The 19,807-nt window shown below is 55.6% G+C and overlaps 1 protein-coding gene across 6 annotated transcripts in view; it reads right to left on the minus strand.

The window, feature by feature from the left end:
* Positions 1-19,807, minus strand: part of OSBP2 (oxysterol binding protein 2) — a 105,933-nt gene that overhangs the window by 27,341 nt on the left and 58,785 nt on the right. For all 6 annotated transcript variants that reach the window (XM_064674551.1, XM_064674552.1, XM_064674554.1 and 3 more), the window contains one exon: positions 4,575-4,825. In XM_064674551.1, coding sequence (XP_064530621.1) covers positions 4,575-4,825 — 251 coding nt within the window. The remainder of the gene's footprint in view (positions 1-4,574; positions 4,826-19,807) is intronic.

Raw genomic sequence — 19,807 nt, forward strand, 5'->3', positions numbered from 1 at the left:
GGAACCAGCTCTGCACCGGGACACAGCCATGTGTGCATCACCCCAGTCCCACGGTCACCCCAGGCAGGAGATCCCAGATCTGCTTCCTCCCGGCTTTAAGCAGTTTTCCAAAGCAGACATGGACACACACGGGGCTTATACACCATCAGAACTCACACACCAGGCTGGAGGCTGTGCTGGGAACATGAGGCAGCTCAGAGCAGGTGCTCAGCATTGTCTGGTTTGATACAGAAACAATTTGGGGAGTACGGATTAATCACAGCAGCATTCCCAGTGGCAGAGGGGGCTCAGTGCTCCACAGAACAGCAGAGAAGATGGGACACAAGGAGGCAGAGGAGCAGCTCTGAGGAGCACATCTTGTGCACAGGCAGCTCAGGCACAGACACTCCAAATAAACCGACTCCACAGGGCAGATGCCACTCAAACTCTCCAGGAGCCCAGCCTGGCTGCAGGGAGAGGTTGGCAGCTCCTTGGAGCACTGGCACGTGGCACAGGACCACCCATAACTGCTGCTGAGCCAGAGCATAGCCCTGGAGGGATCCACAGGGAGAAATCCTGCTAGGGCTGGAGGATGCAGCCTCTGGGATGCTGCTGGATGACCCAGAGAGGCTTAAACCCACAGCCCAGGGCCCTTCCCCAGAGGAGGAGCAGCACATGCTGTTCTCTGTTTCACTCTGGTTCCAGCCCTGTGTTTCACACACTCAAAAGCCCTCTCAGCAGGTTTGGAGGCTGAAGGGTGCTCTGTGCTGGTGTCTCAGGTGCTGGTGCTCCAGACAGGTTCATTCCCATGGGAAAGGAGAACCTGGGAGGGGGATCAGTCTGCCTCAAAGGGGTGCTGGCATCCCGGGCAGGACAGACTGGGGTGGCCACCAGTGCCTCCCAAGGGCAGGTGAGTCCTTCATATCCCAGGAGTGCTTGCTCCAGGCAGCCTGAGGGCCTCTCCTCCCCAAATCCTGACAGAGCAGCACCTCCCACCCAGCACAGCACCCCTGCCCCAGCCACCTCTCACCCCTCCTTGTCTGGGCCTGGCAGTGCCTTCCTCTACCTCTGCTCCTCCAAAACCTCAAGGAAAACACAAACTAACCCAGGGATGACACAGGCAAGCCCAAGCATTCTGCTCTCCATGCTCACATTCCTCGAGGAAGCCCAAACCCAGCCAGCAGCAGAGCACAGCAGTCACACACTCACAGTTCAGCCGCCTCCGAGCTCCGCCGTAGCTTCCCCATTCCCATTAAAAACCTATTTCCAGCACCACCCACAGCCCTGTGAGCTCTTCCCAACGCCCAAACTGGCTTCCTCAGTGCATCCACACATCCCTCCTGCCTGCTGCTGAATTATGAGAGGGAGCTTTCCCTGCTCCTTGGACAAGTGTACTCAACTCAGCACCGCACTCCGGCTCTGGCTCCGGGCCTCTCATTATCCTGTTAATTTGTTGCTTCTTATTTTCATACACACCCCACTCCTCCCCCGTGGCACATCGTGACTTGTCTTTCCGTGTCTGCTCCCAGCCCTGCTGACACGGGGCTCCTTGGTCCCGGGGAGCCTGGACTGTTCCCAGTGAGATTCCAAGCCGGGATGGGAGCAGAGCCAGCGGGCGGCTCGTGGAGCTCTGGCCTTAAATTTCAGCCCTGCAAGAGCGGGTTTGAAATGCTCACCTGGAACACGAGGGTCCGGCACGTCCCGCTCTGCCTCTGCCCAAACCTTCCTCCATCCTCCCAGCATCGCCTGCCCAGGGGATGCTCCCAAGCTCCATAAGGAGAAGCACCAGGAGCTGGCTGTGGCAGCTCCCAGAGCACACAGAGGGGTCACCTTCGCAGCAGAGCTCTTGCATTTCCAGATATATTTATTTATTTATTTCCTCCTGCTCGCTGCGTTCCCCGCGGCTCCGGGACATTTACATAATCGGATCAGAGGCGGCTGGACGGAAACTGCACATGCCGGCCCCGGAGCACCCATCCCTCCTTCCCAGGAGCACCTATCCCTTCCCTGGAGCACCCATCCCTCCCTCCCAGGAGCACCTATCCCTTCCCTGGAGCACCTATTCCTTCCCAGGAGCATCCATTCCTTCCCCAGGAGCACTCATTTCTTCACCAGAGCACCCGCCCTTTCCTCCCTGAGCACCCATCCCTTCTCTGGAGCATCCATCTCTTCCCAGGAGTACTCACCCCTTCTCCAGAACATCCATCTCTTCTCCAGAGCACCCATACCTTCACCAGAGCACCTATCCCTTCCTTGGAGCACCTAATCCCTTCCTGGGAGCACTTATTCTTTCTTCTCCAGAGCACCCATTCCATATTCCCTGGAGCATCCATCCCTTCCCTGGAGCACCTACCCCTTCCCCAGCGCATTCATCCTTTCCCCCAGGCACCCATCCCTTCAGCAGAGCACCCATCTCTTCCCCAGTACATCCATCCCTTCCCAGGAGCACCCATCCCTTCTCCAGAGAACCCATCCCTTCTGCTCACAGCCTGAGCACCAAACCTCACGGATCCCCATCCACTTCCACGAGATGGATCCATGAGGTTTGGTGCTGCAGCCGGGGCAGAGCGTGGACACGGAGCATCCACGTGCCAGCACCAGCTGCTGGCTGGGATCTCTCTGGGGAAAACCTGGTGAGCAAGGACAGTTTAATTGCTCCTGGAAGGAACTACTGGCCTGTCAAAAGCACCCTGTGCTCCCATGGGATATGTGCTCCTTAGAAGCCTGGGGGATGGAGCTGGGCCGGAGCACGGGGTATTTTCACCAGGCTCTCCATGTGCTTTCCTGGAGCCAAGTTTCATGTTCAATACAGAAGATTTTGGGACCTTTGTATTGCACAGAGCTCCCCCCGTCCCACGAGGTACTCCCTGGCAGCTCCAGAAGGCACCAACCCACACTAAAAGGATAAATCAAGGCACAGAACGGGATCCATGGAAAAGGTGACAGTGTGGCTGGGAGCACCAGCCCACCCTGATGGGGGGTCAGGCTGGTCCCACCCCCGTCCTGCTCGCCCCCCTCCTGCCTCTCTAATCCACCCCACAAAAGCATTGCTGCTTCCTGCGGGTCTGTGTGCCCCTGCCCACAGCTCCAGCACCTCCTCCCAAAACAACAGAGAGCTAGGAGGGCCACAGCCACCCCCTGGAGCTGCCACTGCTCCTTCCAGTCTTGCTCCTTCCACAGCTCAGCCTTTCCCTCGGGCACCTCCTCAGGACGCCCAGCCATGAGCTGAACTACCAAAGGATGCTGTTGGAAATGGATCCACGTGAGAACATGCCCTGCCACCCCCCAGCCCCTCTTACCTGCTTGGAATTTTGGACAGCCCACGTTTCTGCTGTTTCTCTGCTATTTCCCTCCAGACAAGCCTCCTCCAAGCATTTATCACGTCGTAACCACCACAACCTCCTCCTCTTCCTCCTCCTCCTCTCTGGGCTGGACACAGCAAATCTTGCTCTGCTCATCCCTTCCCAAAGGCTGCCAGAGAAATCCTCTCTCCAACAATTCCCTGCCCACATTCCATCGCAGTTCTGCCTCCTGACAGCGCCGAGGGTCTGTTGGCACCTCCCACCACGCTGCCAACCCCAAAAACTTCCACAAACTCTCCGTTTGTGGCACCCTCAAACTGCTCCGAAACACAAGACACTGCCTCAGGAAGCCCTTTGCTCCCACAGCTACAAAATCCTGCAAGTGGGAATGGGGAGGATGCTGAAACCACAGGGCTCCAAGTGCCCTCCAGCTCCCACTGGGGATTACTGTTATTTTTTAAAGCCCATATCAAACACCACCCGACCTCCTTCTGCTCAGGGCTGGGACAGCAGAGCCACAGCACTGCTCCATTCACAATTTCCCGAGCTCTGCCTTCATACATTATTCCAAGTCTGTGAAGCTTTGGGATTGGTTTTTTATTCTTTCCTTTGAATATTTTATTCAGTTTTGCAGTCTCCCAGAGCTCCCCAGGGAAAACCAGGCTACCCAGGAAGGGCTGTGTCACTGCAATGGAGGCAGGTCCACACCCCAAACACAGGCTGTCTCCAAAACCCATGCAGAAAGCACCGTGAGGCTGCACAGGGCAGGGAGCAGAGGCAGTGCCAGAACACGCTTCCCAACCTCCAACAACCCAGCTGGGAGAGCACAGCCAGCATGAGACCCCGAGGGGGTTAAATCCCGTGGCCATGTGGAACATGAGCAGCTTCATGGAAGCAATGAGGATGTGAGTGATGTGGGATGTGGGTCTCAATCTGCAGCAGGCAACAATTGCTGTGCCAGTCCGAAATCCCCCCCCGGAACAGCAGAAAGTCCCTCAGCATTCCCCACCTCTGCACTTCCCAGCTTTATATCCAAAATGACCTATTTGGAGCAGCCCCCACAGACAGCACAGTGTAAGGACAGAGCAGACCTGTGTTTCCTGGGGGGTGCTCCATGTGTCCGTGCCCGCTTCCCAGCTGCATCTTCCCAACTTCCCATCCCCGAGCCGGCACCGAGCCCCGGCTGTGCCCGAGCCCCGCGGTAACACAAAGTGACCCACAGAACAGAAACACGGGGAGAAACAGGGATGGAGGAGGAGGGGAGGAGGAGGGGAGGAGGAGGAGAGCACTCACGTTGATCATAGCATTGGAGGTGATGCGGAAGAGCGTGGCGCGCTCGTTCACCGCCTTGATCTTCTCTCCGCTCTCGGCCGGCAGGCGCAGGTTCTCCAGCTCGCTGAGCGAGCGCTGCAGGGCCGCGCCGTGCTTGGCGATCAGGTCATTGCAGGTGCTCAGGTCCTCCAGTTTACTCGACAGAGTCTTCAGGGGGCCGTGCAGCTCGCTCTTGTCTGACTGTGAGGCGGGCTCCTCGTCACCCGAGTCATCTGCGAAGGGAGGGATGGGGAGAAAATAGTTTCCATGGTTACCCCTGGACCGAGCTAACCCGTCATCGACACGGGCAGGGACCTCCTGCCTCCTCCCAGGGACCTCCTGTCTCCTCCCAGGGACCTCCTGCCTCCTCCTCCTCCCCTGCAGCTCTGCCGGGGCCGGGGCCACCACAGCCCCCTGGAGCAGACCTGGTGTGGGGGAGCAATGTGGGACATTACACAGGGCCTCAGGAGGCATCAGTGGGGTCCTGTGGCCGCCACCGGGATCTGGATCAGGTTGAGTGACGGGGGTGGCACGTGCTGGTGCCACCACGCACCAAAACTCCCTTTTCCGTGCACACCAGAGTGGATCTGCCCTGCACTGGGAGCAAACCCCACGAGGGCTCTGCAAGCCCTGCTCTGGGCAGGGTAAAGAGTTTCACCCAAGGGAAAGATCACAAAGGCACCAAGGAGAGTTACAGCTGTTACCCAAAACCACCACCACGTCCTCAGAGGGCAGAAAACTCCACAATCAGCATCTCAGCTACAGCACAAATGGTTATTCCTGCAACTCCAGAACACTGGGGTGACTTAAAACCAGGAAACCAACCCAAACCCACACAGTGGGTGGAACACAGCACTTCTTATCGCTCCAGAGCTCCCCCGGGCACGCAGAACCACCCAAAGCAAACACAGAGACTGAGAGTGGAGCAGGTGCTGCACAGGGTCTGTGCCCCATCCTTATGCTCAAAGTTTAGCCAAGGGTTCTCCAGGTGCTCCCAAAACCCACTAAGGCAGCAGAGAGGGGAGCAGCCCCTTCCTGTCCCCTCCCTCCATCATCTGTTTCTGGATTTTGGAGAGAAAGGAACAGCAAAACATGGCTGCACCTTCTCTGCCAGGTCTGGGGGTGCCAGGGGGGTGAGGACATTCCCTGAGTCAGCCAGGCACGGAGCTCAGGAATGGCTCCCATTTACAGGAGGGGCAGCATATCCCCTTTCTGGGCTACAAGGAAAGGAGGAAACCCGTGATTCTCTGGCAGGTGGGTGTTTGGTTTCTATTCCTGACTCATTGATAAGAGATTTGGAAAGGCTGTGGATACTGAGAGAGATGTTCAGCCATCACTCAGGCTGAATCACAGCTAAGGAAAGGAGAGGAAGAGATTCTTCCATTCCTGTGTTCCAAAGGCAAGAGCTGGAGTGATCTGAATAATGTAACCTGGAGAGGAAGCAGGAGCAGAGCTGCACCAGGGCTCGTGGTATCAGGACAGATGTGATGGGACAGGGAGGCCCAGCCCAAGGACAAGGCTGATCCTCCACAGCAGGATCGACCCTGCTGCCCAAATACAACGGGAGAAGAAAACTGCCCAGAGAAGCTGTGGCTGCCCCATCCCTGGAAGTGTCCAAGGTCAGGCTGGACAGGGCTTGGAGCAACCTGGGACAGTGGGAGGTGTCCCTGCCCATGGCAAGGGGTGGAACAAGATGAGCTTTAAGGTCCTTTCCAGCCCAAACCATTCTGGGATTCTGGGATTCTAAGAAAAACAGAGGAAACAGAGCACAGAGCAAACCATGAGCAGCTCATGAAGCACCAGGGCAGCATTTCCCAATGTCACCATTTGGTCCATCTGCAATCCAGCCCGGAGCATCCACAGCTCAGAGCTCTGACAAGCACGAGAAGCAGCTGTTGGAGCCAGGAGAGAAAGCAGTCACCAAGGACAAAGGACAATCAGAGCACCCAGGGGAAGCAGCCAAGAGCTCCCCGAGGAAGGTGAGCTGCCAGCTGAGGTGTTGGGAGCAGGACCAGCTCCCACCGACAGCCTGGGGAGCTGCTGAGCTTGGACAGGGGGAACAGCCCCGCTCCCAGGGACAGGACCAGCATTTTGGGAACGGCACCAGGGAAGTGTCCAGCACAGGTGAAGTGACAGGCAGGGGAAGGGGAATGGGAACAGGCAGAATTCAAAGGGCTCCCAGGAGGGTGCACAGAGGTGCACAGAGGCCCCACAGCCACGGCACAGGCTCACACCACAGGGACCTTGTACAGGCCAACTCCAAAAGATCTGGCAAGAAAATCAAAGCCACATTTCCACCAGTACAGACAGTAACCAAAACCTCCCCAAGGTTCACTTTCTGCTTCAAACGTTCCAAGTATTCCCACGGTGCCTTTCATCCCGGGGCACACAAAGGCACTGGGTCCCTGGCAACGTGTACACATTCCCTGGGCTTTGAATACTGTCTTTGTACCTGTCCTGAGCTGGTGCATCCAAGGACACACCATACCCTGCAGAGCCTCCTCACTGGGAGGGGGACACAGGGCTGCTCCTGCTGCTCCAAGCTGTGTCCCTGGGGCTTTCCAGGGCAGTCCCAGGCAGAGGTTCACAGAATCACAGAATCATAGAATCACAGAATCATAGAATCATAGAATCACAGAATCATAGAATCATAGAATTAGCTGGGTTGGAAGGGACCTCCAAGATCATCAAGTCAACCCTTGATCCAACCCCGCCGTGGTTCCCAGCCCATGGCACTGATGCCACATCCAGTCTCACCTTAAAAACCTCCGGGGACAGAGAATCCACCACTTCCCTGGGCAGCCCATTCCAATGCCTGATTACCCTTTCTGGAAAGAAACCTCCCCTGGCACAGCTTCAGACCCAGCCCTCTTGTCTTGCTGAGAGTTGCCTGGGAAAAGAGACCAACCCCCCCCTGGCTCCCCTCTCCTGGCAGGGAGTTGCAGAGAGTGGGGAGGTCTCCCCTGAGCCTCCTCTTCTCCAGGCTGAGCCCCCCCAGCTCCCTCAGCCTCTCCTCATGGGAATTGTGCTCCAGTCCCTTCCCCAGCCTCGTTGCTTTTCTCTGGACCTGCTCCAGGACCTCAATGTCCTTCCTGAACTGAGAGCCCAGAACTGGACACAGCACTCCAGGGGTGGCCTCACCAGTGCTGAGTCCAGGGCAAGAATCACTTCCCTGGACCTGTTGGCCACACTGTTCCTGATCCAGGCCAGGATCCATTGGCCTTCTTGGCCACCTGGGCACACTCTGGCTCATGTTCAGCTTCCTGTCAATCCAAACTCCCAGTTCCCTTCCTGCCTGGCTGCTCTCCAGCCACCCTGTCCCCAGCCTATAGCACTGCATGGGGTTGTTGTGGCCAACCCAGCACAGGATATGCTGAGCTGGAAGGGACCCACAAGGATCATCCAGTCCAACCCTGGCCCTGCACAGGCCCAGCCCCAAGAGTCACCCCCTGTGCCCCAGAGCATCATCCAAACCCTGCTGCAGCTCTGGCAGCCTTGGGGCTGTGCCCACTGCCCTGGGGAGCCTGGGCAGTGCCCAACCACCCTCTGGGGGAAGAACCTTTTCCTCTGGCCTTACACAAAATGCCTCCCCAAAGTCCTGGCTCCTGTGGGCTCTTGGTGCTCTGTACTTTCTGGAGCAAAGCCTGGATCACTTTGCCCAGGTGCAATCCATGACCAGGGATTTTTCACAGAATCACAGAATATCCTGAGCTGGAAGGGACCCACAAGGATCATCCAGTCCAACTCCTGGCCCTGCACAGACACCCCAACAATCTCACCCTGTCCCTCAGAGCGTTGTCCAAACCCTCCTGGAGCTCTGGCAGCCTTGGGGCTGTGCCCACTGCCCTGGGGAGCCTGGGCAGTGCCCATCATCCAAACACTCTGACACAGGGATGGCACAGCACAGGCGTGGATGGGCTCCCTCCCTTGCCAGGACATTATTTCCTGCCCATTGATCGAGGCTGTGGGAACAATCCCTGCCCGAGTGCTCAGCTCGAGGCAGGAACACAATGTGTCCCAATTTTTTATCACTGTGCAGAATTATATAAACGCCTCAAAGCCCAGGAAAAGGGGGGAAGGAACCTGGGTCAGCCCCCGGCAGCCACGACGCTGCTTGTTCCAGTTGAGTGGGCTGAGCTGAACATCCCCACGAGCTCCTCCTGCCCCAAAGCCACTGCTGTGGCCCTGTCAGAATCCTGGCAGGGTGGGCAGCAGGATCCCACCTTCCTCCTCCTGCCTGGGCAATTGGAATCATAAGAGTCATGGAGTGGTTTGGGCTGGAAGGGACATTAAAGCTCATCCCATCCCACCCCCTGCCATGGGCAGGGACACCTTCCACCAGCCCAGGTTGCTCCAAGCCCTGTCCAACCTGGCCTTGGACACTTCCAGGGTGTGGAAGAATGGGGTGTCAGCCCCTTGCTGAGGGTGCAGGAGATCCCCAGAACAGGCTCTTCCTCCATACTAACAGCCCCTGTGCCCAGGACCAATTCATAATATAAATAAATATACTTGTATAAAAATATCTATAAAATATCTCAAGCAACATAATTTGCTGCAATTATCTCAAATCAAAGCACGGGAAGAAGGAAATTCAATGTCACAGCTACAGTCAAATCAGCAGAAATGATCCCAGAGCACCCAAAGCTCCTCCTGCCATTCCCCCAAGGTGGAGCACTGACACCAGCTCAGAAGATGGGTTTCCATCATTTTCCTGGGAGCTCGAGGGAAAACTGGCCAAATCCCAAATCCATAGAAACACAAACCCTTCTGTCTCCTCCAGCAGCAGCCTCTCAGCTCTGCATCGTTTGGGTCCAGCAGCCCCGAGGGGAGGAGCCCTGGTCCCACCAAAGCACCTCCACCAGCTCTCCACCAGGACAACCAGTGCAACAGGAACATTCCTGCTGGTCCCTGTGACACAGCACAGGACAAGCTTGTCTGGGGGCTGACATTCCTTCCTTCCCCATCTGGTGGTGGATGGTCCCCAGGAAAGCTGCTCTGCATCACATGAGGGTCAGAAAAGACCTCCAAGATCATCTTTTGACCAACCTTTGCACGACACACCAAGTCCTGCAGTTACAGCTGAAGATTATCCATGGAGGGCTGGAGGAGAGAGCAGCAGAAATATTTATCCTTATTGCTCAGGATGAGGGATTCACTCATCCAGAAAGGTGGAAGAGCCACAAGCCTCTGCCTGGAGGTCTCGCTTGGAGCCTGGCCAAACGCCTCAGCACTGGGGATCCTGACCTTATTCCAGCCTTTGTATCAACTCAGCCAGGGAAAAAATTATTTGGCTTTGCTAAGGCTGAGAAAACACCCTGAAAGTCAGGAAATACCCACACAGAGAAAGGGAGAGAGAGTCTGTCCAGGGCTCCTCATTCGAGGACAGACCACAGAGGATTTGCAGGAACAAAACTGCAACAGGTCCAGCAAAGGCACAGTACTGGGACTTCAACCCAAATGGGGGCTCCTAAGCAGACTCATTCAAGATCACAAAACCTCTTGGAAGCTGGAAAAATACATACTCCTAAATACTTGGGAGTCAGGGAGTGGGGAAACACGACTCCCACGGGGCAATGGTGAGGGACACCCAGCAGATTTTGCTGGAACATCTTCCAGTGAGTGCATCCCAACCCAGAGTGAGAGTCAGGGATGGCTTTGAAGGGGGGTTCCAACACATGCAGGGCATGAGGAGGAACAAAAGTAAGGCAGTGAGGACCTGCTGAGACAGAGAATGCTCAGGTGCTGCAGTGTGTGCAGGGAAGGGAACGGAGCTGGGAAGGGGCTGGAGGAGCAGGAGGGGCTGAGGGAGCTGGGGGGGCTCAGCCTGGAGCAAAGGAGGCTCAGGGGGGACCTTCTGGCTCTGCAAGTCCCTGACAGGAGGGGGGAGTCAGGGGGGGTGTCAGGCTCTGCTCCCAGGGAACAAGGGACAGGAGGAGAGGGAACGGCCTCCAGCTGTGCCAGGGGAGGGTCAGGTTGGACATTGGGGAAAATTTCCTTCCCAAAAGGGCTGTGCAGCCCTGGCACAGCTGCCCAGGGCAGGGGTGGAGTCCCCATCCCTGAGGGGATTTCAAAGCCCTGTGGATGTGGCACTTGGGGATGTGGGTCAGTGGTGGCCTTGGCAGAGCTGGGGGACAGTTGGACTCGATGATCTCAGAGGGCTTTTCCAACCCCAACGATTCTGTGATTCTATTTTATGCTCTGTGCCCACTGTCTCTGATGCCACCCTTACACCTTCTCCAGTTTGGCCCTCTTGGATCCTCAGCTCCCAGCAGCTCCTAAAGCCCATTAAACCAACCCCCACGAGCTGGGCAGGGCCAAAGCAGACCAGGATTGTGTGTCTGGGACCAGCAAAGAGCTGGGAGACACTGCAGGAGCCAGGAAGGCCTCTCTGCTCCTCCTTGTAGGGAAGATCCTCCAGGGACATAAATACCACTTTAATCCGTGTTTTCTGGCCATGTACAGCCCCCAGCACACCCTGTCCCTGAACAGGGAAGGGGCCTGGTGATGGATCCCCTCCTCCCATGCAGGAGGACAGAGGTGCTCCTGCCCGCCCCTCCCAGTGCTCTGGCAGCAGCTCTGCCATCTTTCCATGGAAAAAAGATCCTCCCTGAAGCAGCAAACCCTCAGGAGTGTGGCAGGGGGGCTCCCAGCCCAGTGTCCTCCTGTGCTGGGATGCAGGTGCCCCTGGATCCCGCCGGGAAGCAGCTCATCCCCAGCTCAGGAGCTTCACCCTGGCTCACCCCGCTCGGCACCAGCCAGGTTTGTGCCAGGTTCAGAACGAAAGGCACACATTCAGCAGGAATTCCTGTCACTCTTCCCCGGGGAACAAAAGCTCCTCAAGAAAACAAATATGAAAAGCTGGCAGCAAAAATCTGACAACAAATCGTCCCGTTCCTCTCGCTCCTGTGCCATGGATGAGGCAGCCCAGCCCCCACAGCATCCTCCCTGCCCTTCCCAAACCCAGAGTGCCCTGGAAACCTCCCCGTGCCCACTGATGGCACACAGGGACCACCAACGATTTGAGCCCATCCCCCTCTCCATCCTGCAGCCGAGCTCTGCCCTGACTGTGCTCGGGGCTCCAGCTCAGTGCCACCCTCTCCGGGCAATGCCAGCTGGGCTGGGGCCAGAGGCAGCTTTGGGCTGAGCCTGTGTGTGTGTGTGTGTGTGTGTGTGAGGTGCCACCGTGACCCAAACCCAAACCTGCCCCTTTGCCCTCTGCCATGAGACACGTGTGGCACAACAGGGCTGGCCCCAGGCACCACAGTAACCCACATAAGAGCCACCGAGGGCTGCAGAACTCTCCTCCTCATTCTCCTCCTCCTCCTCCTGTCCTGCTCCTCCCCCCCTTGCACTGGGAAGGCCCCACAAATGCAGCTGCTGCTCCCCCATCTCCTCACGATGCACTCGGGCAACACCTGCACCCAAGGGCTCAAACCCCAGAGACACAAACACTGGCCAGAGCAGCTTCCCATAAATCCCCTCTCCAGGAACACACACAGCTCGTGTTTCACACCTCCACCCCCAGCTCCAGGTGCCCCGAGCCGAGCCCCTTCATCCCCCTCACACTTTGCCTGGACTCGGGATGATCCGAGTGGTGCTGGTTTGTAGGGCACCGGCAGGCAGCGTTGCCATGGGAACAGGCAGCCTCGCCGTAAACTGGGGAGATTATTTTTGGAGCTGTGATGCAATTTAATCTATGGAAAATGGATCTGCAGCCATGGGCCATAAGCCTCCTCAGGCTGGTTTCTCAGCCCAGGAGCAACACAAAACCTCAGTGCCTGGAGCAGTGTCCCACAGGAAGGCCACGAAGGCAGGAACTCCCTTTACAGCCCCGTTTTCCATCTCAAATCTTCTCTCAGATAAATATTCCCCTTGCCTGCAATTTCTCTGGAGCTGGTGGGACAACACCGCAGCTCCTCTGTGCCAGGGACACGCCGAGGCTTTGCCCTGCAGCCCACAGGGGATCCCAGGGACATGGATCCCACTGGAGGGACCACCACACTGAGCTCCCACCCCAAAATCCCCAGGGAGACCTGGAGCAACCCCAGGGTGCTGCTGCTCCCGGCCGGGCTGGTTCGGTGCTGCCCCGGGATGAGTGGAGCTGGGAGGAGCCTTTTCAGGGATAAACCGGGAAGAGGTGAAGGGATTGAAGGGTTCAGCATTAGAGCTTTTATTCCAAAATTCCCAAACTGCATCCAGAGTCCGGCTGTGATGTCTCCAAAGCACCACAGCTCTCCAACCCCACACCATCGCTGGGGCAGGCAGTTCATCCCTGCTTACCTTCCTCTCCAAGTCCAGCACAGCTCTCACCTTCCTACATCCCTCACCTTCCTTCTCCTCCCTGTGAGTGGAAAACCTTCCCAAGTATCCTCACTTTCAGCAACAGTCCTCATCCTTCCTACATCACCCTGAATTTCTCCCCAACCCTCCTGCACACTGAGCCGCTCTCCCACCACTCCACTGGAGCCTCTGGAGCCTCCCAAGGCAGGGCTGGCCCTGTGCTGGAAATTAAATCTGCCTTTCAGCTGGAATGAGCTGACAGTGGGGCTAGAAGTGCAGGATTCATACTGCAGCAGTGAGGCCCAACCAGAGTCCCCAGGGAAAGCCCTAATGGAAGAGGGAGAGCTGATGACTTGAATTCAAACACTATTCCTGGGCTCTCCCAAAGCCACCAGGGCAGTGCCACTGGGACATCTCAGCAGCTGCCACTTTCCCTCTCAGCAGCCAGTCCTGCCCATCAGCCACTGGGGAGCTGAGCTGGGCACCATCCAAGTTCCCAGCCCACAGCAGCCCCAGGACACCGTGGTCATTCCCAAAATCCCCAGAACAAGCTATCTTAGGGTGCCAACAGCCACACCACCAGCATGGCACACGCTGTACCTCCATCTCCTCAGCTACACCTCTTGGGTGCTTTCCCCTGCCTCTCCCCACACCTGTCTGGGAGTGTTGTACCTACAAGCAGGGAAAATATCCCACTGATCTGGTAAAAGCCTTCATTCCTCCCACAGGCAGAGTGGAGGAGGAACCTGAGGGCATCCAGAATCAAATCCAGCTCCTGCTGTGGTCATCCCAAACTCCAAGGCCTTGCTCCTCACAGCAACCACTACAGAAACCAATCCCACTTCCTTTGCAGATCCCCTATTTATCTCAGCACCAACCAAGGGTTTGATTCAGAATCATCAGCCCTTCCTGTATGGAATTCTCTGGATCTCTGGGATCTCTGGGATCTCTGGGATCACCCGTCATCTCTCAACCAGAGCAATTTCCACGCTGGCTCTCGCAGACACATCTGCTTTCATCACTTTTAATCGCTATGAATATTAAATGGGAGCAGGGATCTATATTTAATATCCTTGCCTGGCTGCCAGGAGATGGATGGGGTTTTATAGCAGCTGCAGATGCAGGCACAGGCGGAATTCTGGTGGTTATAAAGAATTACACTGGGAATTAATCATCAAAATAGTACGGAAAATAATCATTCATAAATCATTCCAAATCCGGGTGAGCGCTCAGCAATTACCACTGGCCTGGCAGGGCTGCTGCTTCTCCCTGCTAATGCAAAGGGAAAGCAGCTCAGGCAAATGGAAGCCTAAAAATAGGGAAAATTGGCTGCTCATGACAAGCTGGGACATTTCCTGAAGTGGGAGAGGGTGGTGGGCACAGCCGAGGCAGGAGGACCCCAACCTGGTCATGGGGCTCCTCAACCCAGAGCTCAAAGGCCACTGCTCCTAAAGAAACATCCCATCAGGTGCACCTGCAATCTGTAATGACTCTGGAGAGAAGTGAAATGAGTAAGTTCTGCAGAAATTTAAGTCCAAAGACTTGCCTGGTGAGACCCCTGTTGGCACAAGGTTGTGCAGGGGGTCGGATCAGAGACCTCCAGACCTGAGTTACTCCAGGATTCTACACTGAGAGCAACTTTATCACTTGTAATTAGAGCTTTTGGGTGAAAAAACAGGTTAATATGAACCTGCAATAACAGAAATTAAACACACCAATCTGATTAAAAATCCATAGGGAGAATTCCCACCACATGGGCAGCAGGGCAGGGGGAATTCTGCCCCTTTACACCCCTCAGCTGAGACCCCCCTGCAGAGCTGCCTCCAGCCCTGGGGAACAGCACAGGGAGGACGTGGAGCTGCTGGAGAGAGTCCAGAGGAGGCCCCGGAGATGCTGCCAGGGCTGGAGCCCCTCTGCTCTGGAGCCAGGCTGGGAGAGCTGGGGGGGTTCCCCTGGAGAAGAGAAGGCTCCAGGGAGAGCTGAGAGCCCCTTGCAGGGCCTAAAGGGGCTCCAGGAGAGCTGGAGAGGGACTGGGGACAAGGCATGGAGGGACAGGACACAGGGAATGGCTTCCCACTGCCAGAGGGCAGGGATAGATGGGATATTGGGAAGGAATTGTTGGCTGTGAGGGTGGTCAGGCCCTGGCACAGGTTGCCCAGAGAAGCTGTGGCTGCCCCTGGATCCCTGGAAGTGTCAAGGCCAGGCTGGACAGGGCTTGGAGCAACCTGGGCTGGTGGAATGTGTCCCTGCCCATGGCAGGGGCTGGAATGAAATGGTCCCTTTATGGTCCCTTCCAACCCAAACCAATCTGGGATGATGTGATTCTTTGTTTCTTAAAGGAAAGCAGCCAGACAAAAACACAGTGTTACAGCTGGGAATGTGTCCAAGGGAGCCCAAAGCAAAGGGGCCAAGATGCCTCCTTGGAAGGAACGATGTTCCTGAGAGGAGGCTGCCCAAGGAATTCCCTCCAAACCATCAGAAAGTTGATTCAAACAAAGAGGCACTAAAATGGGAGCAGACTCAGCAGCAGCACCAACCAGCCTCCATGGAACAAGGGTTTGCTCTGGCACAAGCAGACCCTACCCAAGACTGTCCTTCCATGCTGCAGGAACACCCATGGACCTCATTTCCAAGAAAAACCTGCACCAGGTTTCATTTTCAGGATTCAGGTGGCAGGGAAACATTTGCCCCCTTCCAGCACAGAACCACACAGGAGCCCTAAGCTCTGGAAATTCTTCCTGCTCAAGCTCTCCTTGCCATAAGGGTTGTGGAACCATGGAACCACACCAGGGATGGATTCTGACCCACTTGATGTTGTCAGCTTTCCTTCCAATAAAACCCATATTAAAACACAGCCTGAATGCAGAGTGGACATCCCAGTCCATTAACACATGTAAAGAACCTCTTGTTTCCTGGAAGAAAAGCAGTGGGAAAGCACAAAGCAGTTCCATTCCCATTACTGCAGCATTCCCAGTCCGGCTATTGAACATCTTATTGCTGCAATTACTAAATGCTGATGCTCCTGGTCAATAATCCTCAGCAGCAAATGCTGCACTTCGTCTGGACTGCAGGCATGCACTCCCCAGCATGGGATCCTCCCATCACCCAAACACCTGAACACCTCCAGAAAGCTGGGAAATCAGGCTACAGGAACACACCAGAAGGCAGGGTTTAAACCCCAAATAAGAGGGACACTCTGGAGAAATGGAGATGAAATGCAGGACATGATCAACACAAGATTCCACGAGGCATCAGTGGAGAGACCCAACCCAAGGGGCCCTGGGCAGCACAAAAGAAGCCAAAGGTCAAGGCTAATTATAAATCCAATATAAATGACAATGGAACTTGTAAAAGTGACCTAAAAAAGGCAAAGAAATTCAGGGTTAAAGGAACACAGAAGTCATGTCTGAGACACAACATAATTTCTGGTAAGTCCTGTGGTTGGTTTGGGATCCTGCACTCCCAGGCAGATGTGCACCAGGAAAAGGCATCCCTGAGGATGGCACTGGGGCTGGGAAACACATCCCACAGGGAGAGAGTGACTGGAAGGACAGTGTTTGGCAGAAGTGGGAGGAAGTCACCTGGAGACACACTGACAGTCCACAAACCTGAGATCACATGGGAAGGGAACCTGGAAAAAGAGCAGCTACAGAGGGGCAGCTTGGGACACACAGAGCCCTGCAGAGATGGAGAATGTCCTCGTGTCCCTCAGGGCAGGAAAAACACTGAGGGGCTGGAGCGTGTGCAGGGAAGGGAACGGAGCTGGGAAGGGGCTGGAGCAGCAGGAGGGGCTGAGGGAGCTGGGGGGGCTCAGCCTGGAGCAAAGGAGGCTCAGGGGGGACCTTCTGGCTCTGCAACCCCCTGACAGGAGGGGGGAGCCGGGGGGGTGTCAGGCTCTGCTCCCAGGGAACAAGGGACAGGAGGAGAGGGAATGGCCTCCAGCTGTGCCAGGGGAGGGTCAGGTTGGACATTGGGAAAATTCCTTCCTGGAAAGGGCTGTCCTGCCCTGGCACAGCTGCCCAGAGCAGGGGTGGAGTCCCCATCCCTGGGGGGGATTTAAAAGCCCTGTGGATGAGGCACTTGGGGACATGGGTCAGTGGTGGCCTTGGCAGTGCTGGGGAAGGGTTGGACTTGATGGTCTCAGAGGGCTTTTCTAACCTAAAAAACATTCAGTGATTCTATATATACCTATATAATATATATATATATTATATATATGTGGGATCAAACACAGTCAGGCATCAGTGCTGCTTCCACAAGTCCTTCCAGAGGATTTCTTCACAACCTTTCCAAAACTCTTCTCAGGAGAAGTCAGGAGAGCTTTGCAAGATGCCAGTTCACTGGCTTTTGGAGGAGGTGGAGGGTTGGTGGTTGGTTTTTTGCCCTGTCATTTGACTACAACACTCTGCTCTCCTGTTCCATTGGAATAAAAGGTTTGGCAGCACCAGGAGGAGTCCAGAGCCAGCTCCCAAACCTGCTAAACTGGAGTGTCAGGGACTGAAGGGCAGAGCTGGCAGGGAACACGAGTGGAGACAAAATAAGCCCAGCTGATGCTTTTGTGGGAACACTGGAGAGTCACAGTTAGTCCTGCTGGACACGGCCAAATGTCCTTCCTGTCCCCTGCAGCCACTTCTGAATAGTAGTGAGAAAAAATACAGTGGGGAAGGTGTGATTATAGGGACATAATGGCTCATTAGCAGATAATTGGGGGCTCAGCAGCACAGCTCACTGCCAGGAAAGAAAATAAAAAAATATAAAATAATGGCTTGATAAAAATAGAAATTCTTCATTATCCAGCTCAGAACAGCAACAACACACCAAGTACCAACCTCCAGGAAGGAGCAGCCCGGGGTGCACATGAGCTCCAGGCGTGCAGGAACAGGGACCTGCAAGGACAGTGACTGCTGCTATTCCCACCTGCAAACCTGCTTCCCTGCCAGGGATCCTTTGGAAAAGGCCTGGACTGGCCCCACTGGCAGGAGGCAACCACAGAACCTCAGTGCCTACAGCATCACCTCCTGTTCCTCCTTTCCTTGGCAAGCCCAGGAAGGGTCTGGGGATCCCAGCACTTCCAGCTGGAGAGACTGGAGGGATCAGTGGGAGCATTTCCAAGGGTGCTACTTATCAGTGGATCACAGAATCACAGCATTGCAGGATGGTCTGGAATGGAAGGGACCTTAAAGATCACCCAGTGCCACCCCCTGCCATGGGCAGGGACACCTTCCACCAGCCCAGGTTGCTCCAAGCCCCATCCAACCTGGCCTTGGACACTTCCAGGGATCCAGGGGCAGCCACAGTTTCTCTGGGCAACCTGGGCCAGGGCCTCACCACCCTCATCCTAAAACATTCCTTCTTTATATTTAACTGGAGGATGTCCCATCTGCAGAGAGAACCTGTTCCCTCTTTGCATCTTTAACAATCACAGGTTTTCATGCCAAAATCCCATTGATGAATCACTTAAGGAGTCTGCTGAGCACAGAGACCTCCCCAGCTGTCAGAGGATCAAACCGTGGCCCGCACACCAGGATGGCTCTGTCGGCTCCTGGGTGCTGCTCTGCATTAAATTAAATGAAATCAAAGCAGACACTGGGACACTGCCCAGGGAGAGGCTCCGAGCTCCCGAATGAAGCCAGTCCCAACCAGCCCACGAGTGCCAACAAGGCTCAAGTCCAGCTGCTCTTCTTACTTCCATGGATTCCAAGAAAGAAGGATGTGGAGCTGCTGGAGAGAGTCCAGAGAAGGCCATGGAGATGCTCCAAGGGCTGGAGCCCCTCTGCTCTGGAGCCAGGATGGGAGAGCTGGGGGGGTTCCCCTGGAGAAGAGAAGGCTCCAGGGAGAGCTGAGAGCCCCTTGCAGGGCCTAAAGGGGCTGCAGGAGAGCTGGAGAGGGACTGGGGACAAGGGATGGAGGGACAGGACACAGGGAATGGCTTCCCACTGCCAGAGGGCAGGGAGAGATGGGATACTGGGAAGGAATTCCTCCCTGTGAGGGTGGGGAGGCCCCGGCCCAGGTTGCCCAGAGAAGCTGTGGCTGCCCCTGGATCCCTGGAAGTGTCCAAGGCCAGGTTGGACGGGGCTTGGAGCAACCTGGGCTAGTGGGAGGTGTCCCTGCCCATGGCAGGGGGTGGAAGGAGCTGAACTTTGAGGTCCTTTCCCAACCAAACCATTCCATGATTCTGGGAGCTGGCTGGAATGGTGACCTTGCAGGAGGCCCCATCTCCTCCCAGCATCACTCCCAAATTCTGCACACACAGCTGGATATCTGGTTACTCTCTCCACCAACCCCCCCCAAACACTGCCTGCGAAAGCATTTCTCATCCCTGGATAAATCCAGATCAGCAAGACAGAAACACAAACCTCTGTGTCCCTTTCTGTGTCCTCAGGCCCTGAAAGATCCACATCCAGCTGTACATCACACATTTGTCCTTGACTAAACCTCTCGTCTATTTGTGCCCACACGTGACCCAAGACATCCCTGCAGGAAGGACTCACATCACCAATGGCTCCAGGACTGTCTCCAAGTGAATATTTAGTCCCACGGACACAGGTGGCATCATAAATAATTAAATCATTTGCTCTTGTCCAACAGATGAGTGAAGCATGTGAGAAAATGTACAAATGTAGTTAATTAATCGTTTCTGTTTATTTTGTCACTAAATCCTTCAGTATCCAGTGATAACTATGGATTTGGACTGCTCCTCCTCTGCAGGAATGGGGGAGCTGCCACAGTCTGGTGGCATCACAGGTGTGAGGACAAGAAGCCCCTGTGTCCCTGCATGGGTGACAGGCAGGAGCAGGCATGGAGTGGCGCCGGGCTGGGCACGAGCAGCTTCTTTAGCCAGGAATAAACCTGGGGAAGGGCAAAAACGGCCTAAAATTCAAATATTTTGGAGGAAATGAGTTTTCTTCCAAGCGGAAACTCACCAAGTGAGCACT

The sequence above is a fragment of the Pseudopipra pipra genome, chromosome 18, assembly GCF_036250125.1.
Source record: "Pseudopipra pipra isolate bDixPip1 chromosome 18, bDixPip1.hap1, whole genome shotgun sequence".
Taxonomy (NCBI): Eukaryota; Metazoa; Chordata; class Aves; order Passeriformes; family Pipridae; genus Pseudopipra; species Pseudopipra pipra.